Source organism: Pogona vitticeps, chromosome 2, assembly GCF_051106095.1.
Source record: "Pogona vitticeps strain Pit_001003342236 chromosome 2, PviZW2.1, whole genome shotgun sequence".
Lineage (NCBI taxonomy): Eukaryota > Metazoa > Chordata > Lepidosauria > Squamata > Agamidae > Pogona > Pogona vitticeps.
The window spans coordinates 25,933,875-25,954,820 of NC_135784.1; the positions used below are offsets into that span (position 1 = coordinate 25,933,875).

The 20,946-nt window shown below is 46.1% G+C and overlaps 1 protein-coding gene and 2 non-coding genes across 3 annotated transcripts in view; all 3 read right to left on the reverse strand.

Moving 5' to 3' along the window:
• Nucleotides 1-3,116: 3,116 nt before the first annotated feature.
• LOC110070073 (carnitine O-acetyltransferase) overlaps nt 3,117-20,946 on the reverse strand; it is a 42,111-nt gene continuing 24,281 nt past the window's right edge. The window contains exons 4-14 of the mRNA XM_072988786.2: nt 20,541-20,594; nt 18,390-18,555; nt 15,795-15,969; nt 14,324-14,502; nt 12,409-12,509; nt 10,827-10,946; nt 10,209-10,331; nt 8,951-9,086; nt 5,955-6,017; nt 4,636-4,773; nt 3,117-3,694 (exon numbers count right to left, since the gene is read on the reverse strand). Of these exons, the coding sequence (XP_072844887.2) occupies nt 3,467-3,694; nt 4,636-4,773; nt 5,955-6,017; nt 8,951-9,086; nt 10,209-10,331; nt 10,827-10,946; nt 12,409-12,509; nt 14,324-14,502; nt 15,795-15,969; nt 18,390-18,555; nt 20,541-20,594 (1,483 nt within the window). The 3' untranslated portion in view covers nt 3,117-3,466. The remainder of the gene's footprint in view (nt 3,695-4,635; nt 4,774-5,954; nt 6,018-8,950; nt 9,087-10,208; nt 10,332-10,826; nt 10,947-12,408; nt 12,510-14,323; nt 14,503-15,794; nt 15,970-18,389; nt 18,556-20,540; nt 20,595-20,946) is intronic.
• On the reverse strand, nt 17,418-17,489 carry TRNAC-GCA (transfer RNA cysteine (anticodon GCA)). The gene has a single exon. It is a non-coding gene; the product is annotated as a tRNA-Cys (tRNA).
• Nucleotides 17,788-17,859, reverse strand: TRNAC-GCA (transfer RNA cysteine (anticodon GCA)). Its single transcript has one exon. It is a non-coding gene; the product is annotated as a tRNA-Cys (tRNA).

Sequence of the window (20,946 nt, forward strand, 5' to 3'; positions counted from 1 at the left end):
GCAGTGGAAGAGAGGAGGGCCTGGCATGCTCTGGTCCATCGGGTCATGAAGAGAAGGACATGAATAAACTACTAAACAACAACAGATATTTCTTTAAAACCAAAATAAACATTGTGCAGATGAGAAGGTAACTGAAATGGCCGAGGATTCATAATTAAGTGTATGGAAATATAAGTCAAATAGCAAGGGAGGAACACAAGATGGGCTGTGTGATATTTGAGAAAGGATGCTGAGTTAATGCCCATCTCAAGATAAGAGACTGAATTCTGATTTAATGTTAATTAGACGAGGGCTCCGAAGTAATGTAGAGGTCATGAGTGTGCCATGTCTTCTTTCAAGACAGATGAGTGAGAGTCAGCTGCTAAACCATCTTTGACCTTATCACCCAAAGGTACTGGCATATGGAGAAATCATCCACCATCAGTAAAACATGACATGTGTGGGACCAGGGAATGCTGCAAATCACTTTAGGTTGTGAAGCATGCATCTTGTTCACCAAGCAAAGGTTTGGCTTTTGCATTTAAAGGGTTACCAAATAAGAAGGCATCACCCTGAACACTGGAAAATGACAGGATCACTTCAGAGAACCAATGCCAATAAAGGTGCCCTAGTTAGAAATTAAATTATTTGGAAACAGATTCGTTGGGATCAGCTGTAGTCGTGTTAAAGCTTCTGTCTGGAAAAGCGGAATTGTGAAATAATATTTCTTATATATGAAAATGGATGTAAATCAGGTCAGAGGCTGTAATCTGAAAACCGATCAGTACGCCCGGACGAAGAAGGCTCTCTGATTGGACAGGGACCAGTGTCATCCCTCACCTTGAGAGAATCTTGGAAACAGCTGTCAGCTCAACAAGGGAACCTTTGACTGAGGCTGTTCTGTTTTGGACACATCGTGAAAAAGGAGGGTTATCTGGACAGTCACCACACTGGGAAATGTGGGAGGCAGCAGGAAAAGAGGAAGACCAAATACGAGACCGACTTGACTCCCTAAAGGAAGCGACAGTAAGTGCTGAGCAAGGCAATTGGGGATTTCATGGCACATAACAATAGACACAGCGTCTCCACCTTCCAAGAGCCCCCTTTTCCTTCCCCTTCAGGTACGTTCCTCAGGAAAATTAGCTGCTGTCTTCGGTGGTGACTTACACAGGCAGACCAGGGTGAGGTGCCCTTCACCCTACCCAGTGCCTGGACTGTCCAACCATCAGCTTTAGACCCTTTGGTGCTGTTTCCTGAGGTCCTTCGCCATCCAGTAGCCGCTTAAATTGTCCTTGGCAGTACCAGCAGTGAAGTTGGGTTGGACGTAGCCTCAGCCACACCCACCGGGCCCTTTTTTCCTTCCTTCAGGGCCAACTCTTCACCTGACCCACCCAATTCTTCAGAGGTAGTCCTGGATCCTGTTCCTGCCACCTTCTGGGGAAGTGAAACCAGCAAAAACAGGAGACCCGGATTTGTCATCGCTCCTTTCTGGAGCATCAACCCACTCTTTAATCTTGTGGCCTTCCTCCTTCTTGCATCCAACGTGGTCCTCTCTCTCCTGGCTCCAAACGTTTCAGCTGGAGGGCTGCATCATATATACTCCACATTTTTGAGGGTCGAGGATGCGTACATGCGCACTCCTGCCCCTCCCACTGGCCCCCCGCACGCCCACATATGTGCCTGCCTGCCCACACAAAAAAGCAATGCAGGCCAGATGTGGCCCGCGGGGCGATAGTTTGGAGACCCCTGGTCAACAAGATACCTTCTTGTGCTCACTAATTTCTTCTAGGCATTCTGATACCTAGACAAGTTGTTAAAAAACAGCCCTGACAATTGTTTTGTGTTTGGGTGAGAAGTGACTAAATGATGAAAAAAAAAAGGAGTCAAGCTTTGTGACTGGTAGCCTTGTTTCAAAGGTTCTAATTTTTCGTTTGAGTTGCTCCATTTTTAGAATTGCCTTATAGAATGTTGATTCGCTCTGCTGCACAGTAACACAGATGCAATAATGCATCATAATAATAGACTTAAGCATTGTGTTACATGCTCTCTGCAACAAGAAAATACTGAGTGTAAATGGTCTTTAAAGTGTACTTGCTTCAAGTTTTTCAAAACTTTGATAGGGCCCAGGACTTGAACATAAGTGCAGAGAGGTACTGCAGATTGGGATAAAGCCTTATCACAGATTGGGTTAGGACTGGGGGGGGGGGGAGAGGCCTATTCACACTTGAGGGTTTATCACACCGCTGCAGCATTTGCTTCACTTTTTCACCAAACGCCTTGAAACAGTATGCCTTATCAAGAGTTTCCTACAACTCCAAAACCTGCTTTACTCCAACAAACACAGCCACAATTCTTGGTACTAAAAAAATGCCTTCGTCAGGAAGCTGAGGCCAAGGTAGCATTTCTGCATCATGAAAAGTGTTTATGTATCTGCCCGTCCAAGGAAGTGCAAATGTCTCCTTATCACATTGATTGATTGATTGATTGTATTTATAACCCGCCTACCTAGTCATTTCGACCACTCTAGGTGGCTTACAACATAAAGCATAACAAGTTCAAGAAAAATTTATAACAATTAATTAATTAAATGATTCTGCAAGATGGGAAAAATACAAAATCAAATAAAGAGAAAAAAAAAGGAAAGAGGTCAGGAATTAACTGGAAGGGAAGGCCTGCCTATACACGTTTTTAGTTGGTTCTTAAAAGTACCCAGCGAGGGTGCAGTGCAAATCTCTGGAGGCAGGTTATTCCAGAGGCGAGGAGCCAACGCCGAGAAGGCCCGGTTTCTTGTCTTTTCCTTCCGGGCCTCCCTCTGCGTCAGGCTCCTCAGCCTCACCTCCTGGCTCGTGCAGGTGACACGGGTAGAACTAGGTGGGAGTAAGCGTTCCACCAAGTATCGAGGGCCCTAAACCGTTTAGGGCTTTATATGTAATTATTAACACATTGGTCCTCGAAACAGCGCATTGTCCCCATCCTGCAGATAAAGAGACTTGAGGCTGAGAGGAATCAGTGCAATATCATCCTGTAAGGCAGTGGGTAGTGGATTTCTAGGTTCACAGTCAGATAATGTACTGTCCTCTGTATCACCATTTCCTGGAATGTTATTTTTCATTCACCAAAAATGTGAAAACCAAGACTTTGTTTTCTGAAGGAGCTTTATTTTTTATTTTTTTACTCAACTCAGAAATAACTTAGATTTGGCTTTGAACAGAGACCCTGTAAAAAAACAAAAAGCAAAAGAGCTGCCTCCCCAGTGGTCCCATCTCTGAAGACTACGAAGGGAATAATAGATAAGGAGTGTTATCAGGAATGGCTGAAAGATACCCTGGGTACAAAAAAAAAAGCTCTGGCACATGAAAAATATAGAGTGAGGATTGGGCGGCCTATAAGAAATGATCGGTGAAGGAGTGTCGGAACGAGGCAGAGAGCACCCTCTGTAAGTTACTGGTGAGACTGATGTGGGGAAAACAGAGGTACGGGTTGTTTCTTAAGACTGTTCTCCTTGGTTTGCACCTCCACCATTCCCCAGCAAGATCCCCACATCATCCAGTGCTTTCTGGAGGCTTTTGGCCAGCTGTTCCGCATCGGTCTCCTGGCAGCAGTTGAAGGCAGTCACGGCAAAGTTAATGTAGGAAGGCAGAGGGTTGTAGCAGACAGCGTAGCCATCGGGTGCCAGTGGCCCATAACACATCACACAATCTGTGCGGGCAGCTACCTGTGTGGGGAAAGGAAATCAGAATCAATGGGAGTACAGTTGTGTCCCGGTTTACAATTGTCCCGCATTACGACGAAACCGCATTACGACGAGGTTTTTGCGATCGCAAAACAATGGTCTGAATAGGTTTTTTTCGCTTTGCGATGATCGGTTCGCTGGAACAAATTAACGTTGTAATGCGAGGCACCACTGTACTTATAGTCATGGAACCACTCCACTGGTACGGCCCTGTTCCACTCACTCTAGATTCTAAGGAGCGGGATGTGGAGCAGGATCTCCTCAGATGACCTCTGCAATCACAGAGGAAGGCACTTGAGAAGCATTGGGAATCATTCAAAGATGGGCAATGCTAATGTTAGGAAAAGTTGAAGGCAGGAGGAAAAGAGGAAGTCCAAATATGAGATGGATTGATTCTGAATGGAAACCATTGCCTTGAGATTACAAGGCAAATACAGTGTTTTATAAAGGGCTAATTGAATAATTTTTCATTACATAATTTCATCTGATATTTTAATCCAGACTGTTTTGCATGACATTTTAATTTCATTACTTCACTGCACTGTGTAAGCAATTCATTGATTTTCCTTTGATTACTCTTACATGGTGCCTTGATTCATGGACCTTATTCCCTGTTTTACCTCCTGTGAGTTTAAATAAATATTCCAAGTAACTGCATCTGTGAATAGCCTGGGATAATCTCTCATCCGCTGGGGCAAATACAGAACCTAATTTTTCCCAAGGCAGTTCATGACGGGACATTTTAGAGACCACTCATTTATATGGTTGCCATGGGTTTGAGGAAACTTGAGGGCAAACAACGAAAATTATAATGCAACCTTTAGAGGTGGACAGAACATGTTATCTTGTGATTAAGCCAATTCACTGCTACATGAAACCCAACAAGACTAGCCGGGAAAACTAGAGATCAAGGCAGCCGATACCTGTCCTGTTGAAAGTTTCCAGTAGGAACCAACAGCATAAGAAGTGTCCATAAAAATCTCCGGTACACGGAAGCCGTCAGCAATAGCTTCCAGCTTCAGTGCCAGCAAATGGCGGTCGATGCCCATCCCATTCAGAGCCTGCAAATGGATCAGACAAGAGGACATTTCAGTGTGCTTACTGGAAGAGAAGAGTTCCTTTCTGCAGTCGCCATTGGGAGACGACAGGGGAAAAACCTCAACCGTTGCCTAATTCAATTGGTTTTAACATGCTTTCCACCAGAAGGAGGGAGGTCTACCCTTAGATCTTTGTGTCCGAGGTAACTTACACCAGCAAAACAGCACACTGTCTAACATAATAACGGCCAGTATCCTCTTGCAGAGCTCCGCTGGCAGAATGGAAATGATGTCACTAGAGATAGCACATTGTCACTAATGTCCCTGCTTCAGTTTTGAATTGTGCATGACTTGCATACCAAGGAAAGGAAGTCGGCTGCACCTTGTCATTGAAGTGCAACGACGTTGAGGAGGCCACAATTTCTCCATGTGGCTGTGGAGAATCCACTTACCAAGATCTTGCCTTATGTTCTCTGGCTCCATCTTAATTACTACTTGTGATTTTCTCATTCGCAAGTCCATAAAAGAAACAGTCAGAGAGTTGTAGAAGGTCTTCTTTCATGATCTACCATTGCTTCACTCAAAGCTAGATGTTTATCTCTCCTAACAGACAATTATAAGAGTCCATGTAGGGTGCAGTGGGTGAGAGTGGTGGACTAGGTCTCAGAAAACCTGAGTTCAAATCTCCGACTGGCCATGAAAATTCAGGGTGGAGTGTGTGCGCAAGAGTAAAACTACTTCTTAAACATCACACGTACCTTGAAAATCCTATTTGGGTCGCCATGGCTTCATAGGAATGGTCGTACACTGCCCAGTAGGCTCTACAGTGTTCCTCCCAAAGAACTGCTCCTCCCATGAAACCCTGCAGCTCCCAGGGAGCACCGGAACAGTTTCTTTCTCTTTTGAAAGCACAACAGAGGCCCACCGGTAGGTAACAGAAAGTGGCTCTGTAAACCTTTGTGTGTGAGTGGGTGGGGTCACCCTGGCTAATTGTGGAAGGTAGAGTCCAAAAAATCTGGCCGGCACATCCCAACGTTCTGGGTTTATTACCCCCAATTTTGTGATCTGGCAAAATTCCCAACCCACTTTCAGCAGAATGAGTGGAAGCCCTAACAAAACCCTCCCACAGGGTTCCTTGGCAACCAGTGCTTCCTGACGACCGCATATGTTCCTTGGACTAGCCCTTCTGAGGAGGAGATATTTACCTGCTCTGTGAGAGTGCTGTGGACCTCAACTGCTTCTTTCAGCAAAGAGAGTCTTTCAGGGGCCTAATGCGGAGAGAAGGAGGAAACAGATCACACGGGGATGAGGGAGGCAGAAATCTAACGCGTGGTAGATGTCTGGCCGTTCTGAGTCTACACAGAAACCAGACTTTGAGAGAGAACGCCTCCGAACTGCTACCAGTTTGATGTTGCACCCACGGATACCAAATGGCTTAAGAAAATGTCCATTTCAGTTCCCATTCATTGGAAGAAATCCTGCTGGCACTGTTGTGCACACATAATGCTGATGAAATGGCCTTCTACTGTTAATCAAAAGTTTATCATTACACACACAAACACAGAAAGAGAGAAAGAGAGAGAGAGGCTTCCGAGGGATCTCTTTCATCCTGGGGGCATTTCTGGGGCTGATGATGATGATTAGTTTTATTTATATGCCATATTTTTCCCCACAAGGGACCCAAAGTGGCTCACAACATTAAAATTCACACAAATTAAAAACACAGTAAGTTAAACATTAAAAGATAAATTGAACAATCTATAATTTGAAATACAATTAAAAGATTAAAGCATTAAAAAGATTTAAATTGTCAGAATCAGGGATTCAGTTATAATTGTTAAAAGCCTGCCTGAAGAGATGGGTCTTTAGCTTTTTTCGGAAGGACAACAGGGACGGGGCCATCCTGATCTCCCGAGGGAGAGAGTTCCATAGCCCTCTCCCGTGTCCTCATCCGCTGTGCTTGTGCTGGCAATGGGACCGAGAGGAGGGCCCCTCAGCTGATCTTAATTGCCAAGAAGGCATATATTGGGAGATACGGTCCTTCAGGCAGCCTGGACTCAAGCTGTAAGATAGGGAGAAAGAGGTCTTTAATGTCCAAAAATAGCAGTCCCAGTCATGGCATCGGGACTAGGTGTGCAAAAGGAATTTGTACTGTTGGGTTTTAACCTCCCTTGTTAGTTTTTCTCCTAGAACTGTATTCCAAACACATTGATACCAGAATTTCAAAGTGAGATCCTCCATTTGTTTCCCAATTTTTTGGGTCTATTTTTGTTGTTGTTCTGCTCTAACAGTTAAGAAATCCCTCCCGATATTCAGCCTAAATCTGGCCTCCTCTAGCTTGAGCCAATTATTACATGTCCTGCACTCTGGGATGACAGAGAACAAATCCTGCCCCTCTTCTCTATGACTACCTTTCAAGTATTTGAAATGTGCTATCACATTTCCCCTCAGTCTTATTTTCTCAAGGCTAAACACCTTTCCTCCTAAGGCTTGGTTTCCAGCTCCCTGATCATCCTTGTTTCCCTTCCACTGAACTTGTTCCAGTTTGTTGGCGTCCTTCTTGAAGTGCGATGTCCAGAACTGGACACAGTATTTTAGATGGGGCCTAACCACTGCTGAAAGGAGATAAGACCTAGGTCAAGTGATTCAAATTAGAAGAAAGGAGAATTAGAAAGGATTTCCTGTCAGCAAGAGCTGTTCAGCAGTGGAAATGGACAACATGAGAAGGGAACGGAGGTCCCTTCATTGGAGGTTTTTAAACATAAGATTGGATGACTCTCTGACAGGAATGGTTCAGCTGTGGATTTTCTATAAAGCAAAACAAAAGCATGCTGCTTATATATTGGTGCATAGCGCTTAAAGCATTCTCTGGGCGGTTCACAAGTCAATTATGCAGGCTACATAATTATTAATGCTTACATATAAGGCCCTAAACGGTTTAGGACCTCGATACTTGACAGAATGCCTGCTTCCACCTAGATCTACTCGGATCACCCGCACGAGCCAGGAGGTGAGGCTGAGGAGCCTAACGACGAGGGAGGCCCGGAAAGAAAGGACACGAAACCGGGCCTTCTCGGCGGTGGCTCCTCGCCTCTGGAACAATCTCCCTCCTGAGATCCGCGCGGCCCCCACTTTGGACACTTTTAAAAGTCAATTAAAAACATGGCTATACATTCAGGCCTTCCCTCCAGTTAATGTCTGACTTTTCTGTTTATTCTCTCCTTATGTACAGTGGTGCCTCACTTAGCGAGTGCACCGTATAGCGATGTTTCCGTATAGCGATCCCTTTTTCGGGATCGCTATACGGAAACATACCCGATCTTCGCAATGGGGAAAACCCGCATTGCAAAGATCCAGTATTGCAGCGGCCATTTTGGAGCTGCCGAACAGCTGTTTAGCGGCTCCAAAATGGCCGCTGGAAGCCCGGAAATGGCTGCCGGCAGCCGTTTTCACGCCCTGCCCTCGCTTAGCGAGGGCGCAAAAATGGCTGCCGGCAAGGGGAATCCTCGCTGAACGGGTAAGTAAGCAAGGTATTGGAACGCATTAAACTAAGTTTAATGCGTTTCAATACGTTTTCCCTACCCGTTTAGCGACGATTCCGCATAGCGAGGGTTAATCCGCAACGGATTAACCTCGCTATGTGGGGCACCACTGTATTTTCTATTCTATTGTTGTATTCTGTTTATTACAATATGATTTATGTAATTGTTTGTGTTTTTTGTATTATTTCACTGTTTTTACTATATTGGAAGCCGCCTAGAGTGGTCTTTTAGACCAGATGGGCGGGGTATAAATCAAATAAATAAATAAATAAATAAATAAATAAATAAATAAATAAATAAATAAATAAATAAATAAATAAATAAATAAATAAATAAATGCATACATACATACATACATACATACATACATACATACATACATACATACATACATACATACATACATATTAACCCCCTCCCTCAGTGAGCTGGGTACTCAAGTTTACCAAACTCAGAAGGATGGATGGTTGAGTGAACCTTGAGCCGGCTACTTGGGACTGAACCCCAGGTTGTGAGCACAGTTTGGGCTTCACTACAGCAGTTTACCCACTATGCCATGAGGCTCTATATTAGCCAAGGGCTGGACTAGATGGCCTTTGGGGTCCCATCCAACTCAGCAATTCTTGATTCTATTATTGTGGGAGATTTGGTATAAATACCTGACAGCTGTTATCAGCCATAGCCTTCACGAAGGCCAGTGCAGCAGAGGTAGCAGAGCGGATGGTCTCTGTCCGGCCACGGTGGAACCGACGGAGAGAGGCCGACTCGGTCGTGGCAGCCAGCTCCCCATGTGTCCTAAGGAGGGCAGCACAGACAGAAAGAACCAAGAGGTAGTTGTTATAGTTTGCAATCTGTTTTTTTTTTTGGGGGGGAACAATAAAAAGTTGTGTAGCACCTTAAAAGCTAGTAAGTTTTATTTGGCATAAACTTTCATGAGCTCTTTGCCACTTCTTCAGATGCATCTGAAGAAGTGAGTTATAGCCCATGAATGATTATTCCAAATAAAAGACTTGTTCATCTTCAAGATGTCACAAGGTGCTTTGCTGACTTTCCCGCCAGAGACAGAAGGAAATTCAAACACAGAGCCCTTTCACTTGCCCAGGTAGGTGTCCGTACACCTACATTTCTCAGATATGTAATACTACCTGCATAGGACGATTACTTCATGCATTATGATTAAAAAGAGAACTTGCAGTAAGTGAGTGGTGGGGTATTTCCTAACCCCAGAAGAATCCTAACAGATTGCAGGTTAGATATGGAAAAATATACATGTTCTATAGCAGGTAGATATACATGTCCTGATCCCTGTGAGAATTCTAAGGCATTCTCTAATTGAAAAAAAAAATTGAATTTCCCCAGAACTGACCCAACCTTATGACAACCGAATTACATCAGTCCTGCTTTGCTATATCACAGTTCACAAAAAAACCCACCCACCCACACCCAAACAGGAACAATAATAGGGCTACTTGCATCTTCATACATAGAGAGTCTGGCACAAGCAAAATATTCCAAAAGTAAAACCCAAAAGATCTCTTGAAAAATAATTTCCTCCTGTGAAAAAACCTTGCTGAAACTGGGATTTGTTTAGAAATGTTTAAATCAATGGTTCCCAGTCTTGGGTCTCCAGATATTCTTGGACTGCAACTCCCAGAAGCCTTCACCCCTAAGTGTTGTGTTGGTAGGGGCTTCTAGGAATTGTAGTCTAAGAACATCCGGGAATCCAAGGTTGGGAATCAATGATGGCTGAAGAATGCTTACATTATAGATCTACTACTCTGAGGATTCTGTAGCAAAACGTGACTCGAGGGAGGCAATTCCAACCTCTCATTCTAGCGCATGTGACTTATGGATAACATCCTGTTCACCTCTGCTCCTTAAAACTAGATTTATGCACCCGACAGGCCCTCAGCTCACCTATAATAGGCTAGCTGCAGCGCCACCTGCAGGACAGAATCGGGACTGAGCTTGTGGCGTTTCAGAAGGTCTTTGCCAAACTCTCGGTAGGTGAAACAATTGATGTCCAGGTCATTGATGAGACTGATAAAGAGGGGGAAAAAAGACAGGTCACTCAGCCAATCCGCTTTGGCCATAGCACAGATCCCTCCCACTCCCACCAAGGCAAACAAGGACGGTATCCCTTACCCCTTTTCCTCCTTTTCAAGGCTAAAGGCAGATGCCTTAACTCTCCACCTGGAAATGATGGTTTCCCCCCCACCCCCCGAGGATATTCTAATCTCCTCTCCTCTCCCAGCAGAGCCTGGATTCCCTTACTTTAAATCTCCCCTCTGACTCAGAGAAGTGACTTCCCTGTTTGCAAAGAGAAAAACTACACTGTATTCTATAAGTGGCTATAGAGGGTTTTCAAAGAAATCCCAGTGCAAAGACTAAGATGGGCCTGCCTTCCGGGCTGAGAAATGAGAGATCATGAAAGCACCGCCAGGACCTAAAACCCACTCCCCCGTCTACTGGCCCACTCACTGCACAACACTACGGAAAAATCTTTCCTTAACTTTGCCCCCCCCCCCCACTCACATGTCCAGGTTCTGTTTGGCATGCTCAATGTCACGTTTGACTTCTGGAGTGAAGCAGAAGTAGAGTTTTTTGGGCAGCTGCAAAGGGATCAGAGGGGCGCGGACAGGGACCGGATCCTTGCTGAATGCAGGGCAAGTTGGGGAGGGGGCAGAGGGGGAAGGAGAAAAAAAATCATTAGAATGTAATCCAAAGAAATAGCAGATTCTATCACAGGAAAGACCCACACCTAATCTCCATTTTCTCTCTCGCACCCTGCACAACAAAAGTATTACTCTGTTCTTTTTCTTTGCCTTCCAACAAAGCCCACCCCCACCCCTTGCACAGAGAAACCACTTTGGACTTGAGATGGGCACTTCCGGTGCCACCGGCTGCCCTGCCCTGCCTCCTCTTCCTCTGAGTGGGTGCCCGCGGGAGGAGGCGGGGCGTGGAATCCAGGTGCCTACACAACACCTGTGGGCCTGATCTGCTGAACCCCAGCGATCTGTGCTAAGTGCCCATCTCTACTTTTGACAATTCAAACGGTGTTAGTAGGAGGTGTGCAAGAGTTTTGGTATTACATCTAAGAACAATAGAGCTTATAGGTTGATGCTTTTTTGGATTACAGGTCCCAGAATCCCCTCTCCAGACCCCCGGGAAGATGATGGGAGTTGTGGTCCAAAACTAGAATATTTCTAATGTTAAAATATAACACCTATATTTCCGTCTGAGATACTGGGGTTATGGACAGAAGTGGGTTCTCTCCACAAAAGCTGACACTTACATCAACGTCTTAGTCTGAAAAATGCTGCAAAACAGCTGCCTCTCTGAAAATGGGAATTAAATGACTCCGTACAAGACCTTTTTGCATTTTAGTACAACCGGGTGGTTTAGCTCTCTGGCTGTGGAGCCAGAGGTTGGGAGTTCAATCCCCCCCCCCCCGTGCCTCTTCTGGACTCAGTTATCTATAGGCTCCCTTCCAGCTTTGCAGGTTTTAAGATTATTAATATATACACAGCCCTGCAAATGTCTGTTACAAATTCGGTTTTACAAACATTCATTCATTCTCGTCCTCTGCCAGTCCTTCCCATTCCCCTCCACTATGTGAAACCTAAGTAAGCGTGAATAAGCTAGTAATGACTGTGAATTGATTCGGAAGACTAACTTAATATTCACGAACACGATGGCTTGTTGCTCTCAAAGGAATTCCTCTCACACATACTGTCCCCACACAGCAGCAGTTCCCGAGGGAGGGGGCAGTGGTTCTCTCTCAGCTTGCCTATGCTGGAGCTTGGAAGGCTGGCTCCTTTGGACTACAACTCCCAGAATCCTGCAGCAGCATGCTACCCTGGGAGATTCTGCGAGCTGCAGTAACCTTCCCAAAGATTGGGATCATCTGTGCATGTATAGGCTGGACTTCTTGTGGTCTAACTATCTACAAAAGCTGTAGGCCTCTGGATCCTGTTGGACTACAACTCCCATAGTACTGCGGCCCCCGGCTAGGCCAACAGAGAATTCTGGGAGTTGTGGTTCCCCTCCCAATAAAAAAACCCACTCCACTTCCCATCCAGTTTTAGAGTCTTTTCTTCTCCCAGGGAAACATTACCAATAATCCAGAACGTGGTCAATGATGGTGGCGATTGGAGGACCCTCTGCAACAGCTTGTTCATACAGCACCCCGCAGGAGCCATCTTCTCCCACAATGAACTGTGATTCAGGGGAAACAAGACAGCCAGGGTTGTGAAAGGGAAAGGACAAGAGATGGAGGCTGTAGTGACCGCTCATGTTGCCCATGCTATTCATATTCATGAGCTGATTTGCATGAACCTATGAGAGGACTGGAGGGGTGGAGTCAGCAGCTACATGAGGTTTGGCGGGAGAAGGAGGAGTCAGATAGGGCTGGTTAGCCAGAGAGAGAGGGGGAACAGATACTGAGAGAGATAGGGCTGGAGAAGAAAACAGGTAGAGAAGGTGGTAATGATATAGCAAGAGAAAAGAAGTATGTACTGAGAGGACTGTTGATGACCTGCTTATGTATAACGCGTATCTGAGAAACTTCCGCTATTATTCAATCTGCTTCACTTCAATAAATAAGTTCTGTTTGTGTTCACAAGTCAAGTGTTCGGACAAACATCATTTATATTGTGTACTGAGGTAATCCACTGGTGGCAGCGAGAAGAAAACGTGACGTGGGCCTTTGTGAGGGAAAGACAAGCAGGGGCCGCAAGGGTCAAGTGAGAAAATGGCTGGAATGGCTGCCTTTAAAACAACAGTAACAGTGACACTGTTCCACCTAAAAGGTCCAGGTTTGAGAGAAATATCGGTGTCAGGGAGGCCTCACTGCTGTGAGGAAAGGAGAGCAGAGCAGCCTGTTGTCAATGCTCTCCCCATACTGGTTCTTAGCAGGAAGGATGATATTAACGGGTGGCAAGGCTTTGGTTGTACAAAGGCTGGTAGCTGGGAAGTTAGATCCCTCTGTGCAGGCCAGTCAAACACAATCAAAACAAGAATAAAAAATAAAGAAGACAAAAAGATTGTGGCATCTGAAAACTAACTGCTACATGTGCCTGTGTGTGCAAAAAGAAAGATGAAGTTTAATTTGCTCCATTTTTGTTAACTCAAAAGTATTGCTTGCACTGATTGTTAGTATGCTACTGACCCTTCAAGAGAAACTGAAAAGAGGGTTTCAAAAAGGGAAACAAGCAAGGGAAAGATCTCAGGACAGTTGTGTTTATTTTTATAGCAGCTAGGGCAGCCCGGTTAGGCCTCTGCCAAACTGCTGGAGCAGCTTTATTCTACAAAATTAAAATTGTTTAGGGACAATATTATATATGTAAGACCCGAGATCATTCCTAGGGATGTTCATTCCCAGCAGGAACAGCACTTTGAACAATGCAGGAACCACAGCCCAGTCCGTGACCAGAGCCAGACTGGGCTGTGGAGACAGAGTCCCCCCACCCCCACACAGCCCCTTTGCGCCTGCACGTGCACGCTTGCGCCCACACAAGCGCTCCCCCACACCTTTGCCCATGTGCACGAATGCCCCCGAGAGCTGCACCGCCCTTCACGCATGCGCACGAGCAAGCGAGCGCCTGCACGAGCGTCATGCCATCCTTCGCGCAAGCATGCCCTCCCATTCCTTCGCGTATGCGCACGAGCGCAGGGGGTGCCCCGCCTTCCTCAACTGGTCCATGGGGTTAAAAAGGCTGGGGATCGCTGCTCTAGAGGCTTGTGAGCATAGCAGTTTTTTTTAAGCTCATTTTTTCCTTGGTATTGGGAATATGGATCCAGAAACACATAGCGGGCCTTAGAAGGTCACATGAGCCCACATAGTTCCTACCTTTGAATTAATATAAAGGAAAAAGGAGGAAAATCAATGTGAGGGTGAGTGCCGTGGGGCTATTCCAATGTGTTAGGACTACAGTTCCCACGATATTTCAGCAGCAGAGCTCATGGGTGCTGAAAGGCCAAACCCTTGGTGTATCAAAGATTCCTGCTCCGATTTTGAACTTATTTCTCACCTGCAGGGTTTTGTCAAACCACCGGTTGCCGCTGTTGGAGTGGCTGCCGCCGCCATGCAGCATCTGTGCCGCCAGACAGCTGGCCACCCGGGCGTCGGAGACTTTCAGGACAGGCGCATCCAGGCAGACGGTGAAGAGGCTCCGCTGAATGGCACGCGCCGATTCCCGGTTCAGTTTGTCTAGCCATAGAGAAGGAGGAAAGAGGGGAGCGGTCCAATATTACATCACGGAACCCACCCTGGTGTCGTTTATTTGATGCGAATTTGAAACAGCATCAGGCTTTTGAAAGGGGAAAGCGAAGTGGAAGAAGGAGCTGTGCCACTTTGCACCGAAAGAGGACACACTTCTGAATACACATGAAAACACACACCAACACCAACACCACCTACCATCCTGACTGGGAACGGAAGACCAGGGAGGAAGACTCAAGTTCAAGTCCTTAGCTTGCTGCATTGATTATCTGTTGCAAATAGTTTAATGTAGATTGCTGCTCCAAAATGTGCCCCCAACCACCTACAGTCTGAAGTGGATCAATCTATTTTGCCCCTTTCCTTCTTTATCCTTGAGCACGCCAACCTTGCCCACAGAGAAAAGGTGTAGAACTATGCTTCCCAACCTTAAGGTCCCCAGATGTTCTTGGACGACAACTCTCAGGAATCCTGGTTGGCACAGCGAGCAGTGAAGGCTTCTGGGAGCTGTAGTCCAAGAAACAGCCGGGAAACCAAGTTTGGGAACCCCTGGTATAAAAAGACACCAGGAAGATCTGCCTTCCACTTTTGCAAACCGGGAGTGTAGTCTGCTAGAAGAAAATTCCTTTACTCAGGTCTGTTTGATACCACTGCAACACTAAATCATGGTGGCTATTTAAAATTTGGTTTCCAATTCCGGAACCCTGGTCTTAACCACAATTTAGGTCAAGTCAGCAGCAAGCAATTTTGAGACCTCAGAGGTGTGGTTGGACTATACCTCTTTTACCAGCATAACTAAGGATGAGGGATGAAACAGCAACCTCTGGAGGGGGTCACAAACTCCCCACCTCTGGTTTAGTTATTCAGATGCAATATTTAACCATGTATAAAAAAAACCCCAATACGGATACATTATAAGGAAAATATAATCATTATTATCTTAGAACGGCAGAGGTGGAAGAGACCCTGTGGACCATCGAATCCATCCCGTCAAGGAAATACAGTGGGGGATTGAACTCCCAACCTCTGTCTCTGCAGCCAGATGCCTAAAACCACAGAGCTATCCAGCAGTTCTATCCAGTGAATCAATGGGACTTACACTAGTGTTATCTTAAGAAGTCCTGATTACTTTCTGGGTCTACTCTAGTTTGAACTACGAAACTGGACTTAACTCTGCGTTTCCTGGGGACCTCTCAGAAAGCTGTATAGGAAAGCCTATCGCCACAGCATGCCTAACTTTCTAGTTCATCCAGCCTCCCCTCCTTGCACACTAAGAAACGCACCTCTCATGAGAGTGGTGTAGGCCTGTCCCCAGGTGTGGCGGTGGTCACTGGTCAGCACCCCCAGGGGTTCCTTGTCTGTCTTCCAAGACTGATCCCGGATGCGCTGGAGCTGCCAGTGCAACTGGTCTACGGTAAGAGGGGTCCCATCGCTGTTGTACACTTCAAACTGGAAAAACTGAGGGGAGAAGGCAAGAGGCACAGAAACGGGGTGCACCAATTCATAATAAGGAATGTACTTTTTTTTGACATAAATTCAAAGTGAAAGCCCCTCAAATACTTCCAAGAATCATACACTTGCGCATGTGCAGGGCTTAGTAAGTTTCCTTTCTTTGGCCTACAACTCCCAGAATCCCTCAGATGCAAAGGACCAAAAGCTGATCTCATCCGTGGCATAGCATGCCCCAGTGACCACTCAGATGCCCATGCCAGAATCACCAGCAGGACATTTGGGCAACGTAGCCTTCTCCCCATGTTGCCCCCAAGGACTGGCATTCAGAAGTACTGGTGTCTTTGATCCTGGAGGTAGCAGACAGCCAACATAGCTTGTAGGGAGTCAGGCTATGCTGTTAATATTTATGTTGCAATTTAGTGTTTTTTGGTCTGGTGAGTTCAGTTTTAACCACTTGTAAACTACCCAGAATAGTGTATTCGCGAAGGCGAATAGTGCTTCAGCATTAATGGGGTGGGATGGATGGATGGATGGATGGATGGATAAAATCCTACAACCAAGTAAAATTGCCTTGCACCTAGTTCAACACCATTTGTCCATCTAGTCCAGTGGTTCCCCACCTTGGGTAACTCAGATGTTCTTGGACTGCAACTCCCAGAAATCCAGGCCAGCACAGCTCATGGTGAAGGCTTCTGGGAATTGCAGTCCAAGAACATCTGGGGACCCAAGGTTGGGAACCAGTGATCTAACCGAATACTTGACAACTCTGAGCGGCAGAAGTTCTCGGAGACAAGAGACCTTTCCCCAAGCTCATCTGCTTCAGGTCCTCTACACAGAGTCTCCAGGAGAACCTGGCCAACTCCCCTGTATGTTATCCACCAAAAACCTTCAGGAAAAACAAACATCGAACTGAAGTCCTCAAGAAAAATGGGGACACCCAGAATTGAACCAAGGACTTCCAGATGTTGAGAGAAATGCTCTACCGTTGGGCTACGGCTGAAGCACCAACAGATGTTCAGCCACGTAGCTTAGTTAGGGATGCTGATTTTACAAATTAAATCTGCAGCAAATGGTTATGTTTGTGTGCCTATAATTATTTTTCTGCTGTGAAACAACCTACTAAGCCTGTATAGCTTCTACAGCGCACACCTAACTCACTCAGAGCACTTGTTATGGGACCTACCCATTTCCCCCTTGAAAAGCAAGTTGGCATTTAAAGACACACAACCCTTCCAGTGATACTGCAGGACAAGATTAGAGATGGCAAGCCAACTTGTTATTCCTGGATATGCTTTCAAGCTTCTGCCTTGGGTTGTAATGCTCTTTTATCTGTAGACTTTCCAGGGTCTGTGCAGTATCGGGAGATCCCTGGTGCACAGGTTTATTTGTCCTCCTACAAGGAACTCATAGTAAACCTTCAGGAAAAAATATCTAACCAATTCCCTAAAAAAAGGAGGGGGCACCCGGACTTGAACCAGGGACCTCTTGATCTGCAGTCAAATGCTCTACCGCTGAGCTATACCCCCAGCACATGTGGCTATGTTATCTGAACCTAGTCATGGATACTGTTTTAGCTGCACAGTTTTTTTCCCATATGCAATGGATCTCAAACACTATGGGGATTTTTTTCTTCTTCTACAACCTAAAAAAAAGGGATTTTTCCCCCTACAACTTAAAAATAAAAAGCTTTATTCATCCCGTAAGTCTCTAATGAACATGGGTATTTTACACCAGCTTTCATAAAGATATACTCCTAGCCATGAGCCTTCCAGAAAAATGGGGTTGAGAATCTAACTGAATCCCTATTAAGGAAAAAAAAAAAAGAGGGGGCACCTGGAGTTGAACCAGGGACCTCTTGATCTGCAGTCAAATGCTCTACCGCTGAGCTATACCCCCAGCGGACACATGTGGAGCCAAGCAGCTTATTTACAGATACTGGTCTTGCCACCTACCTCTCTAGCAGGCACCTAAGTCACAAGTGGTGGCTTCAGGTGCTTTAACTACAGGCACGTCTCCCCAGATGAATGCTTCCGCAATAACCACCAAACTACTGTCCATCTACACATTGCAAAAGATTCTGGAACTGGGTGTGGGCAAAATGTGTCCCTCCAGGTATTACTGGACTGGAATTCCCCACCATGCTTCACCACTGGCTCCTCTGGCTAAGACTCATGGAAGAGGCAAGTCTGAAGTGCTGCGGGTTGTCCACCCATCTTCCAGAACCTCTCTGCCAACTCATGCCCAGCAAAAGCTATATAGACCTAACCTTCTCCCCCTTGCAAACTGGTGCATACCCAGCGCTTCCCAAGGGTATCCAACCCTCTTCACTGCACACATTCTAGACTCCACATTACAGCTACAGATGGATACTTTTAGCGCGTCAGGACACGTCTGTGACTGCCCTAAACTAGAAGAGGTAGAATTACCTGGAAGTTGCGTGCTACGGTGATGTAAGTGGGAGGTCTGCGACCTGGCGGAGGGAGAAAGACGGAGTCGTGCTTTGGCCCCGGAAGTCGGCACGACCCAAAGATGCGAGAATACTGGTCCATGCACAGAGGGTAGCCCCGAGAATATTCCACCAACAGAGTCTGGCTGGCATGGAGGGAAACCAGAGAAGCAAGTCAATGGCCTTTGAATCTCAATCTGCAAGGAGGCAGCTGCACTAGATACCGCGCCACTTTATTTTCGCCCTCTGTTGTGCGTCGTGTACCGTCAAGTTGAAACCCACCGATTGTGGCCCTCATAGAGTTTTCAAGGTAACTGAGCACTTCCTCTCCCTTAGGATTTTACATCTGAGCAGGGATTCGAACCCAAGCCTCCTGAATTCTAGTCCATTGCTTTATCCATCACACCACTCTGAGTATTCCCTGTTGCTATGTACTGTCATGTTATAAGAGTAGTATAAAAAGGGAACTGTGTCTCTTTGCCTTACTTGGTGATAAGGATAATGCAAGAGAAGAAATCCCTGCTCACCTTTAAACAGCAACCCCAAGCATGGTGCAGGGTTTTGGTGGTGGCGGCTGTCCGGGGGGTGGCACACATGGTAGCAAAAACGTGAGACTGTCATAGGTGTGTGTGCTCCCCCCCCCCAACTGGAGCTACAACTTTAAATAGTTACTTTTAAAAGTAACTTCCCAAGTCTTAGATCGCCAGTGGCCCATCCTTAGCTAAACCATCTTAATCAAAACTTTTAAAAAACTTTTTTTAGTCATTGAATGATTACTATCAGTGGTTCGCCATAGAGATGGGCACAAACTGCCGGTTTGATACGGTTCATTTCCTGACCGAACAGCTGATCGGCAGTTTGGTGCGTTTCCTGGCCGAACAGCTGATCGGCAGCTTGGTGCGTTTCTTGATTGAACAGCTGATTAGCAGTTTGGTGCGTTTCTTGGCCGAACAGCTGATCGGCAGTTTGGTGCGTTTCCTGGCTGAATAGCTGATCGGCAGTTTGGTGCGTTTCCTGACCGAACAGCCGATCGGCAGTTTGGTGCGTTTCCTGACCGAACAGCTGATCGGCAGTTTGGTGCGTTTCCTGGCCAAACAGCTGATCTGCAGTTTGGTGCCTCGCCCCCTCCAGCAAGTGCCAGTCAGTGGCCGTGCCCTGTCCCACCCCCTCTGGGTGCCGCGTCTGAGTGGGCGCCCACCGGAGGAGATGGGGGACTGAACCACGGATCAGCTGTTTGGCTGGGAAATGAACTGCACGGAACTGCCAAACCAGTGATTTGTGCCCATCTCTAGCTCCTGGTCGTAGGTCCCCAAATATTTCTTAGACTTCAGTTCCCAGAAATCCTGGCCAGCACAGCTAGTGGTGAAAGCTTCTCGAAGTTGCAGTCCAAGAACACTGGGTTACCCAAGGCTGGGAACCACTGCTCTAATTCAAGAAGGCCAAAGAAGCGCCTCTCCAGATGTTGCTGGACCGAAGCTCCTATCTTTCCTCACCGTTGGCTATAGCAATAAGTGGAATTGCAACAATAACATCAGATAGGTCTCCCATTTCCCAGCCTTCCCATAACAGCTGCATACGGATGACTATTCACCAAGGACTAACTTAGCACGGACCCTTAATAGGCTCTGGGTGCATGTTTTCTTGCTGAACGGGGAAGGAAATCTATCTACATGCCTGCTCTGCGAAACAGATGAGGTGTCTTTTTGGCCTTTATATGGACATAGTGGTGAATTCCAAAAACAAATTGTCCTGGGTAAAAAAAAAAAACAATTGTGCTGGAAAAGGGAACAGGAAAAGAAGATCATCTAAGGAAAATATGGATTGACTCCCTAAACGAAGCCACATCTTTGAGTCTACATACAGGAACTAAGCAGGGGTGGCTGAAGACAGAGCATTTTGGAGGTTGCTGGACTGAAACTCCCATAAACTCTTCCCAGCCTAGCCAATGGTAGGATATTATGGGATTTGTAGTTCAACAACATCTGGAGGGGGGTCACACCTTCCCAAACCATTTCCAGTATTTCTTTTTAGGTACAGAACTCCATTCGCCTTCTACATTTTTTGATCAGCAGGTTGTGTCTTAATGTGCTTATTTCTTTGTTTCCCACTTTCCCCGGTCCAGAATACTCACTGGTCAATCTTCGCCTTGAAATCCAGCACACCGGCAATGAGTTTTGCTGCAAACCTAGGTGGGAAAGAAAGAAGGCATTTTCTGGTTATAAGATCTCGAAAGAAGTTTTTCTGTGCTAAGGTCTGCATTCCACAGCACCTCTCTCCAAAACCAGATGTACAGATTTCTAGATTTGAGGCTACTGGAATTCCCTAGGCAACATGGCCACGAGCCACAGCATTGTCAGACCATATTTTATTACAGAGCCTTAGTTGTTCAGAAGAACCTGTCCTGCCCATGCTTAGACATAGATATTTAGAAACTAGTTATCTGTCTAATGGAAAAAACACTCTGTACAATGGTGCCTCGCTTAACGATTGGCCCGCGTTACAATGAATCCGCTTTACGATGATCTTTTTGCAATCGC